This window comes from Hemiscyllium ocellatum, chromosome 35 (assembly GCF_020745735.1).
Source record: "Hemiscyllium ocellatum isolate sHemOce1 chromosome 35, sHemOce1.pat.X.cur, whole genome shotgun sequence".
Taxonomy (NCBI): domain Eukaryota; kingdom Metazoa; phylum Chordata; class Chondrichthyes; order Orectolobiformes; family Hemiscylliidae; genus Hemiscyllium; species Hemiscyllium ocellatum.
Window position 1 is genome coordinate 5,576,121 of NC_083435.1, and position 10,026 is coordinate 5,586,146.

General features: G+C 45.0%; 1 protein-coding gene across 1 annotated transcript; it reads left to right on the forward strand.

Moving 5' to 3' along the window:
* The first annotated feature begins 939 nt into the window (after positions 1–939).
* Positions 940–7,398, forward strand: LOC132832664 (endogenous retrovirus group 3 member 1 Env polyprotein-like). The gene is made up of 2 exons (XM_060850743.1): positions 940–1,622; positions 4,144–7,398. Exon 2 carries the CDS (start codon positions 5,015–5,017, stop codon positions 6,311–6,313), a length of 1,299 nt encoding a protein of 432 aa, XP_060706726.1. The 5' UTR covers positions 940–1,622; positions 4,144–5,014; the 3' UTR covers positions 6,314–7,398.
* The last annotated feature ends 2,628 nt before the right edge of the window (positions 7,399–10,026 follow it).

Genomic DNA, 10,026 nt, shown 5'->3' on the forward strand with positions numbered 1-10,026 from the left:
GAGCATCTGGGCGGCACGGTGGCACAGTGGTTAGCACTGCTGCCTCACAGCGCCAGGGACCAGGGTTCAATTCCCGCCTCAGACGACTGTCTGTGTGGAGTTTGCACGTTCTCCCCGTGTCTGCGTGGGTTTCCTCCGGGTGCTCGGTTTCCTCCCACAGTCCAAAGATGTGCGGGTCAGGTGAATTGGCCATGCTAAATTGCCCATAGTGTTAGGTAAGGGGTATATGTAGGGGTATGGGTGGATTGCGCTTCGGCGGGTCGGTGTGGACTTGTTGGGCCGAAGGGCCTGTTTCCACACTGTAAGTAATCTAATCTAATCTGCCTCTCCCTATAGCTCTGCAGCTGGAACAGGACCGGGCGTGGGCGCTGGGTTGAGCCGGGCCCACGTACTGTGACCCGGTAGGCCCATTCTACCCTTACCTGGCCTGATCCAGCCTGCAGATTTAAAAGTTGTGGCAGCCAATGCTCTAAGAATGCTGTCAGCTGGCCTCCCTCTTCCTGCTCGGGAAGGCCCAACAACCGAATATTTTTTCTACGACATCGATTTTCGAGGTCATCAATGTGGTTTTCTAGGTTCTGGACTCGATTCTCGAGAAAACGGATGTGGTCGGCTGTTGATTTTATCCCAGTCTCTGAGGCTGCGGCCTTCGACTCCACCTCTCTGACTCGGCACCCCAATTCCTGAATGTCTCTGCCCTGCTTCTGCAGCTCGGCTGATAGTGCTTCTCTGCTCTGCCGAGACTGTGAGATTTAGATTTGCTTTATTATGCAACAAGAAGCTATTAAGATGTGCATGGTACCCTAGACATTTAATATATAACCAAACTAAATATGTGGTATGTCTTGCTACTTTATTTTATATATACTAGCTGTTTTATTTTAAGGAAATGTTAACGTTTGGGCTAATTTACGTAAAGATTGATCTTCTAACGATCAGTATTGCAATGTAAGCAGTTAGTAAGAAAAACAAGCTAGCTGAGGGCAAGGGGTCAGCTTTGAAAAATAACGAAACCTTGAGCGAGACAATACTTCTGCTAATATGGTGCAAAAACAACCAGCTAAGAGTACAAGGTGCGAGACGGTTGCTAAATTCAGGGGCTGAAAATATCATTAGACAGGGAAGTGGGTTATGCAGCTGGAGTTCGAGACAATGAGGACATGATCATATGCTTTCTCTGTAAGAAATGAGATCATTGTAAAGCAATGACCCTCGTGACCTCTAGGGGCCATGGGGAGGCTCTAAATTGCTATATAAGAAAGATCGCTGTAATGCTTGGGTACGCTTTTCTTTGGGAAGGCATCCAATTCTGCAGAATTTGTTAATAAAATCTTTGTTCTCTTGAATTTGTCCAGAGCGATTATTTAGAAGTGAATTTTCATTTCTAACAACTTGGGGGCTCGTCCGGCTCCACACTCCGGCTGCGGTGGGCTCAAGGAAGGACATCGGAGACGGTGCACCCTACCGAGTTCGGTAGTCCCCGATTCCTTACTCGCCGTCCCGCTTCGCGGCTTGAGCGAGTGGTATCCGGGAGGCTCAGGAGAACAAAGAGGGAGGAGACTGGCCAGTCATAAAGGGAAAAACAGGCAGGGGATCGAGTAATTTTGGTGCACTGAAGCCAGGTAGGCACAGATTTCTTCTGTTGCGTTCGGACAGGTTTGGTCTCTGATTGATGCGCGAAACTCAAGGACACCTTGTCTTGTCAGGTGTTGTTTATGTACCGGAGTCTCTGCGCTCAATTGGTTACCAGGGTTTGGTCTCTGCTTGATGCACAGGACTCAAGGACACCTTGTCTTGTCAGGTGTTGTTTACGTACCGGAGTCTCTGCGCTCAATCAGTTACCAGGGTTTGGTCTCTGACTGATGCGAAACTCAAGGACACCTTGCCTTGTTTGGTGTTGTTTACGTACCGGAGACTCTGCGTTCAGTCAGTTACCAAGGGTTGATTACCTGTTGCCGCTACCCCGGTCGATCATAAGGAAATCCGGTGAGTGTGGGATATTCTTGTTTCTCGCACGGGCGGTTTATTTGCTTGTACTTATCTTCGGTATGGGAAACGGGGGCACAAGAGTGCCTGAACCATTGCCTGATGAAGAATACAAGGGGGTGCCGGATGATAGCCCGTTAGGACGAATGTTACGTAACTGGGGTCATGGAAAAAGAAAGGGGAAGTCTAGACGAAAAATGGTTAAATTTTGCGAAAAATGGTCACAACAACCTATTCAAGGGGGTTCTGTTTGGTGGCCCAAATTTGGATCGGACGAGGATTGGGTTTGTCAAATTTTAAATGATCATTTAAAGAATAAATATAATCCAAGACTAAAACAGAGAGAAACAGAGAGAGAGAGAGAGAGAGAGAGAGAGAGAGAGACATGAGGAGAAAAGGGGATAAAGAAGTAGTGAGACTGTCCCCGCACGGGAGGTCCCGGTTGGGGAACGGACCACAGGATTTGTTGTAGCCTCATTAAACTCAAATGATATAAGACAACTGAAGTTTTTTTTAACCAGCAGTTTGCAGTAAGACCGACAGAGAGAGAGAGAGAGAGAGAACTGCTTGCAAAACATTTAACTCTCTGTGATTCGGGTTGAATGCACATTTGTTTGTTGGTGATTGAATGAGGAAGTTTTATTCACTGGAACTTGAGTTCCAGGATTGTTTTAAATGTGATTTTTATGAAAATTTAACATGATTTATTTTCACTATGTGAAGGACAGTTGTAGTTAGGACTTCCATAGTTATTATCTGAGACCTTGGATTCGGCTATTAGAATTTTTTTAAAACTTGAAATGACAAATTATTGTAAGACAGTTATGATTATTTTATGACCTAAAGTATTGTAATTGAGAAATAGTTAGGAGTACACAAGAAAACTAATTTTGGATCTAAATTAGGATACTAAATTTGGGTGATTACAGTGGGTTTTAAAATTTGGGAACTGTATGTATTTTATATTTTAAATATTAAATACTAAATAAATGGATATATATATATGTTTACAGTTTAGGAACAGGCTTTAAAGTTAGTCAAGCATGAATTAAAATTGGTGTTTGAGGATATGAGAAGTTTGGAACATTACAATATTTCTTAAAAAGTGCCGATAGGGGACAAGGAAATTGGGTTTGTGTGTGACCCCCTCACCAGTGGGGAGGTCGGAACATTTAAAAGGAAATGACGGTCCTGGATGAGAATCCGATAGGATTGTCAGAACAAATTAATTAATGTTTGAGGCCCAGTCTGTATATGTGGGCTGAGTTAATGTCTATTTTTGAATATACTATTTACTGGGGGAGAAAGGAGACTTATATGGGGATACTGAATAGGGAAAGTGTTAATTGAGATTTTTTTTAAAAAAACTAGTAACAGCACCGGTATTAAGCTTGCCGGACAATTTGGCATGGGAGGGGGATGGTCAGGGGTGAGGACAAATATCCCCTTCAGAACCCTAACTGAGACAACCATAATATAGAAAAGTGAAATAATATACTAGACATGCAAAATTTGATAATCCGAGGGATACAAACTTGCATCCCCAAACAGCGAAAGTTAGCCAAGGTTTTTGACCTGAGGCAGGGAAAGGACGAGTCTCCCTGTCCATTCTTACACAGATTAAGGGAGCGGTAGAAATGAGTACAAAGGCATGGCCTGATATCCAGAAGAAGTTACAGAAGATAGAGGATGGGAGCGGTAGAAATGAGTCGGAGTTGTTACAGGAGGTTCAGAAGGTATTTGTATAGAGAGGCATAATGGCGGAGGAACGGAAGGCTAAGATACTGGTAGCAGTAGTATGGGAGGACTGTATGAAAGACAAAAGGAGTTGGATAAATACGGTGTTTATCTAAACCTGAATATTTACGTCTGTGTGGGCCGCCCCCCTCTGTAGGAATTTTGTGTTGGTGAAGATTTATGTGTGTCTTTGTGTGTGCAAATTTGATTGTAAAAAAAAGTCTCTGTGGATGTGAGAATTTGTGTTTGTGTATGGATTTTTTTTTATTAAAAAAGGGCTTCTCAGCTAACAAGCAGTTTAACACTTTGTGGTCTGGCTTGAATTCATCTGTTTGTTAGTGCATGAATGTTTGAGTGTTTGTCACCTAGAGCGTGAGTCATGAGATATGTGGCTTCGCTGTTTCTCGTTTACTCCACCAGGGATTCCTGACTCAGACCCCTCCACTCGATATCCACCTCCACAAAGTGGAACCGGGAGACTGGGTTTTGATAAAATCCTGGAAACCGAAGAAACTCCAATCACTCTGGGAGGGACCGTTTCAGGTGTTACTCACCACCGATGTTGCCATACGAACAAAAGAAAAAGGGTGGACTCACGCCGCCAGACTAAAAGGCCCGGTGCCGCCGCCCAAAGAGGACTCTTGGTCGTGTGAGGCCGGTGATGAACCGTTGGTGGTGAAGTTAAAGAAACATCAAAAATGAACTCTCTTGGGACTCTTTTGCTACATATTGTATTATTATTTGCCTTCCTTTTAGTGGGGAAATTGACTGGTAACTGTGATAAATGACGCTCTAGGGTTCGGGTGTGGGACACTGAGTTAGAGTTATGCGGATCCTTTGTATCCCACTCCTCTTATGCTAATAATACTCGCTGTTATGATATGTACCCACAACAAAAGTGCTGGGAAAAAGGGAAAACTATACTATCAAGTAAAAAAAACAGGGGATATCTCGGTCTATCTAAGGCTAGGGTCTATCGTTGCCCCTTTATACATTACGAATGGTTGTGTATGTCAACAGACAGTTTACAGGGACATGCTGAATTGCTGGAAACAGATAAAAGAAGACCTAAAGGGGAATGTGCCAAATGCGGCGCTATAATTCAATTGGGAGATCCTAATTTCTTCTCCCTTTGCCATGATGAGGAGTCCCGGGAGGAATGTTGGGAGGATGGGAAATTGTATTATCAAATGTTAAATAAGGGATATATTGGATGGCCTGAGGGGAGGGTCCATGAATGTATTTGGGAAGAACACGAATGGGTCTGCATTAAAAAAAAGACAGCTGGGATATGGCTAACAGGCCGTGCGACAAATGCCGCCAAACTGTGAAATGGGGAGACCATGTCTTTCCGGGGTCTTTTGTGTTTCACACTAAAATAAGTGGTGCCTGTTACAACCGGGAGAAAATGATACCATGTTGGGAGGATGGGGAACATTACTACCAGGTATTCAGCCTGGGATATTACACGAGTGGAAATATAGACTGTCCACTTATGGCACAATGGCTCTGTATCAGTTTTACTGGCTCGGCAGCGGACCACTTTGACCGGGTTAAGGAAATATATCCCAGATTAGAGAAATCTATTCCAAATTACGATGCCAGAATAGCCGCCTCAGCCAAGGTTTCCTCCCTCTATGAGGACATTGAGAGTCGGCTTACTCTTCCTGATGTTGTGAAAAATCTCTTTATTGACTTCACGTCTCAAATTGCCAAAATTTTAAATGTGACGAGCTGTTGGGTTTGTGGGGGTCCGCATATGACCGAGCAGTGGCCATGGACGGGGGAGAGTTTGGATGTTCAGGAAATCCTCGAATACAATTGGACTTACTCCAAGAACAGAATTTATCAAGTCTGGAAATTGCAGAATACCCCGACGGGCCACTTCTGCGTTGGGAAACAGGGGTCCCGCCCAGTTGGTGACAGCCCCTGTCAGCGGGTCTTGAATCTCACCACAGACACTTGGTGGCCCCGACCCTTGGGTTGGTTTCTCACCAAACAACCCCTTGGGTTGTCTATCACCCAACAAGGGGATCTCACCTGCAGGCGGTTGCATCCCACCTCTGATTCCTGGAATTGCAGTGGTTCTGGCCCTTATGCGGGAATGCCGGGAATTAGGGAGGCCTGGGACGGTGTTGCCAGGGACAGTGGAGGGGGTCCGGCTCCCGATGGTTTATTTTGGATTTGTGGGGATCTGGCGTATTCCAGGTTGCCCGAGAAATGGGGTGGCTTATGCTTCCTCGGTATAGTCAGACCGGAGTTCTTTCTCCTCCCCCGTGATCAAGGGGCTGACCTGGGGGTTAAGTTGTTCGACTCCCTGCAACGGAGGTCCGGAAAGCTAGCACGGAAGCGTAGGAGTGCTAGTCAGTGGAATGTCCACAAGTACGGAGACATCCACTTGGCCAAGTGGGGCGCAGATTGGCCACCGTCCCGTATCATTGAGTATTATGGGCCGGCAAGTTGGGCTCAGGATGGCTCTTGGGGTTACAGAACTCCAATTTATATGCTTAATCGTATCATTCGCTTGCAGGCGGTGATGGAAATAATCACCAACAAAACCGCCTTCGCATTGGAATTACTGGCTAGATAGCAGTCTCAAATGAGGGCTGCAATATATCAGAATCGTCTTGCTTTAGACTACCTGCTTGCCTCTGAAGGGGGTGTCTGCGGGAAGTTTAACACGACAAATTGCTGTCTGGAAATAGACGATAACTACGAGGCTGTCCTAAAAATCACCCGGGACATCCGTAAAATGGCCCATGTACCTGTCCAGACGTGGCGACCTATAGGGGACGCTAGTTGGTGGAACACGCTTTTTGGGGGTGGCTGGTGGCGCATGGCATTAATAATGATGGTGGGTGTCGGGGCCCTGTTCCTCGTTATTCCCTGTCTGGTTCCTTGTGTTAGGGTATTGATCCAACGCCATATCGCCCAGATGCAAGCCATTGCCATACCCCAACATGGTACTCATGAACTTAAAGTTTTACTATTGAAAAGACAGAAGGACCTCCCTGAGCCGTAATTCAGCCTATTCTGTTACGCATGCACATCTTAAAAAGAAAAAGGGTGGAGTTGTGAGATTTAGATTTGCTTTATTATGCAACAAGAAGCTATTAAGATGTGCATGGTACCCTAGACATTTAATATATAACCAAACTAAATATGTGGTATGTCTTGCTACTTTATTTTATATATACTAGCTGTTTTATTTTAAGGAAATGTTAACGTTTGGGCTAATTTACGTAAAGATTGATCTTCTAACGATCAGTATTGCAATGTAAACAGTTAGTAAGAAAAACAAGCTAGCTGAGGGCAAGGGGTCAGCTTTGAAAAATAACGAAACCTTGAGCGAGACAATACTTCTGCTAATATGGTGCAAAAACAACCAGCTAAGAGTACAAGGTGCGAGACGGTTGCTAAATTCAGGGGCTGAAAATATCATTAGACAGGGAAGTGGGTTATGCAGCTGGAGTTCGAGACAATGAGGACATGATCATATGCTTTCTCTGTAAGAAATGAGATCATTGTAAAGCAATGACCCTCGTGACCTCTAGGGGCCATGGGGAGGCTCTAAATTGCTATATAAGAAAGATCGCTGTAATGCTTGGGTACGCTTTTCTTTGGGAAGGCATCCAATTCTGCAGAATTTGTTAATAAAATCTTTGTTCTCTTGAATTTGTCCAGAGCGATTATTTAGAAGCATCAATCTTCGCCTCCCACCTGGCAAACATCTCCTCAAAGCTCATCTTCATTGGTAAATCTCCTGAAGTAGCTGAAGACACCTTTGTTGCAGCTGAAGAGGGAGAGGGTGGGGGAGGGGTCCCTGCTTTCTTAGAGCCGCCTGTTCCCTTCCCTTTACTCATTTTCCAGCTAGTATTAGACTATTTAAATGTACTAATAGGTAACTATTTAAGGTTAACAACTATTATAAATGGTTTGGTGAGTGTGGTGGGGGTGGATAGCCCACTTTTCCCAAGTTTTGGGTACAGCACTGTGGACCCAGTCTTGCTGGGTCGCCGCCATCTTGGATCCCACCCTGCCCTTTTAGCACTGTCCCCCCTCAGCCCCACTTTAAAGCTCCCTGTCCTGCTGTCTGACCTTACAGTCTGGTGCACACACAGAGCCAGGCAGCTTGTCAGCTGGAATTGGAGCTGCAGACTGAGAAGTTTGAGTTTGATTTATTGTTGTGACAGGGACTGCGATACCGTGAAAGGTGTTGTTTTACACGCTGCACAGGCAGACCACACCAGATAAAGTGCACCAGGTTAACAGAGCAGAGTGCAGAATACACTAATATTACCACAGAGAAGGTGCAGAGAGATCAGAATTAACATTTGATAGGTCCATTCAGAAGTCTGATAACAGCAGGGAAGAAATTGTCCTTGAATCTACTTGTAGATGTATTCAAATGTTTGTACCTTCTGTCTGCTGGAAGAGGGTGGAAGAGAGTGTATCTGGGGATCAAGCGGGTCTTTGATGTCGGTTACTTTGTCAAGGCAGCGTGAAGTCACAAAGAGTCAATGGATGGAAAACTGGTTTATGTGATGGCCTGGGCTGTGTTCATGACTCTCTGCAGCTTCTTGTGGTTTTGGGAAAAACAGTTGCATATCACACACTTGTATCCAGATAAGATACTTTCTATGGTACGTCTGTAAAAGCTGAGAAGCCTTATTTACTCCTTGTGGACACACTGAATTTCTTTAGCATCCAAGGAAGTAGAGATATTCCTGCCCTTTCTTCACCGCTGTGTTGATGTGTGTGGACCAGGACAGATTGTTGGTGACCATCATTCCCAAGAACTTAATGCTCTCGACCATCTCCACCTCAGTACCACTGATGCAGTCCTGAGGCCCTGATAGAATTTACCCTTCGGTCTGAAAAGCAGGGCTGAATGAGATAGTTAATGTATTGGAGTTTCAATTTCCTATGATTCCCCTCTTTCAGAGAATATTCCATCAGGTTTGAAAATAGTAAGTTCTTCAAAAGAAGGGAGGCAGAAAGTGGGAAACTACAAGTCAGCCAACTGACCAGTTATTCAGGGGATATTATTGGAAACTATTATTGAAAATGCTATAAGGTGGACTCAGAAAAAAATCAAAGTAATCAGACCAAGGCAAAATGTGAAAGGGAAATCCTGTTTATCCATTTTGTTGGAATTTTTTTTTGAAGAGGCCTCATGCTGTAAATAAAGAGGGATGAGTGGGTACAACAGACTGAGCTTCCTCGAAGGTATTTGATAATGCACCGTGTCAACGGGTATTGCACAAAAGAGAAACTCCTGGTGTAGGGGGTTATCTCGGCATCGATAAAAGATTTACTCACCAACAGAAACCACAGAATAGACATAAATGGGCCTTTCGTGTGTGTTCATTTGTGAATTCTGGAATCCCTACAATGTAGAAGCAGGCTTTCCAGTCCACACTGACCTTCCAAAGAATATCCCACCCAGACCCATCCCCCGACCCTATCCCTGTAACCCTGCATTTCCCGTGGCTAACTCACCTAGCCTGAATCTCCCTTTTCAGCATGGCCAATCTACTGAGCCTGCACATCTTCGTCTGTGGGAGGAATCCAGAGCACTCAGAAGAAACCCACACAGACACGGAAAACGTGCAAACTCCACACAGTCACCCAAGGGTAGAATCCAGTTCCTGGCGCGGGGAGGCAGCACTGCTAACCATTGAGCCGTGCCACCCAGAGAATGCTCTTTAGGCTGGACATTCAGGATATTCAAAACTGAGACAGACAGATTATTAATCAGTGAGAGAATCAAGGGTCATGGGCCAAAGGCAGGAAAGTGGAGTTCAGGATGATCAGATAAGCCAACATCTCCCTAAATGCTGAGCAAACCCGACGGGCTGAATGATCTATTGCTGCTCCCACGTCTCATGGTCTTTTCGATGGTTGCCTAGAAACTTCTCTTGTTCTGGCCAATCAGGGAGATTCACCTAATAGTTTGATGTGGGGATGCCGGGGTTCCATAGAATCCCAGCTGTGTAGAAACAGGCCCTTCAACCCAACTCCGTCCTTCCAAAGAGTATCCCAGCCAAACAAATTCCCATTACTCTACGTTTATCCCAGGCTAATGCACCTAACTTACACATCCCTGAACACTACGGGCAATTCAGCATGGCCAATTCACCTAACCTGCACATCTTTGGATTGTGTGAACATAGAACATAGAAAAATACAGAGCAGTACAGGCCTTTCGGCCCTCAATGTTGCGCCGATCCAAGCCCACCTAACCTACACTAGCCCACTATCCTCCATATGTCTATCCAATGCCTGTTTAAATACCCATAA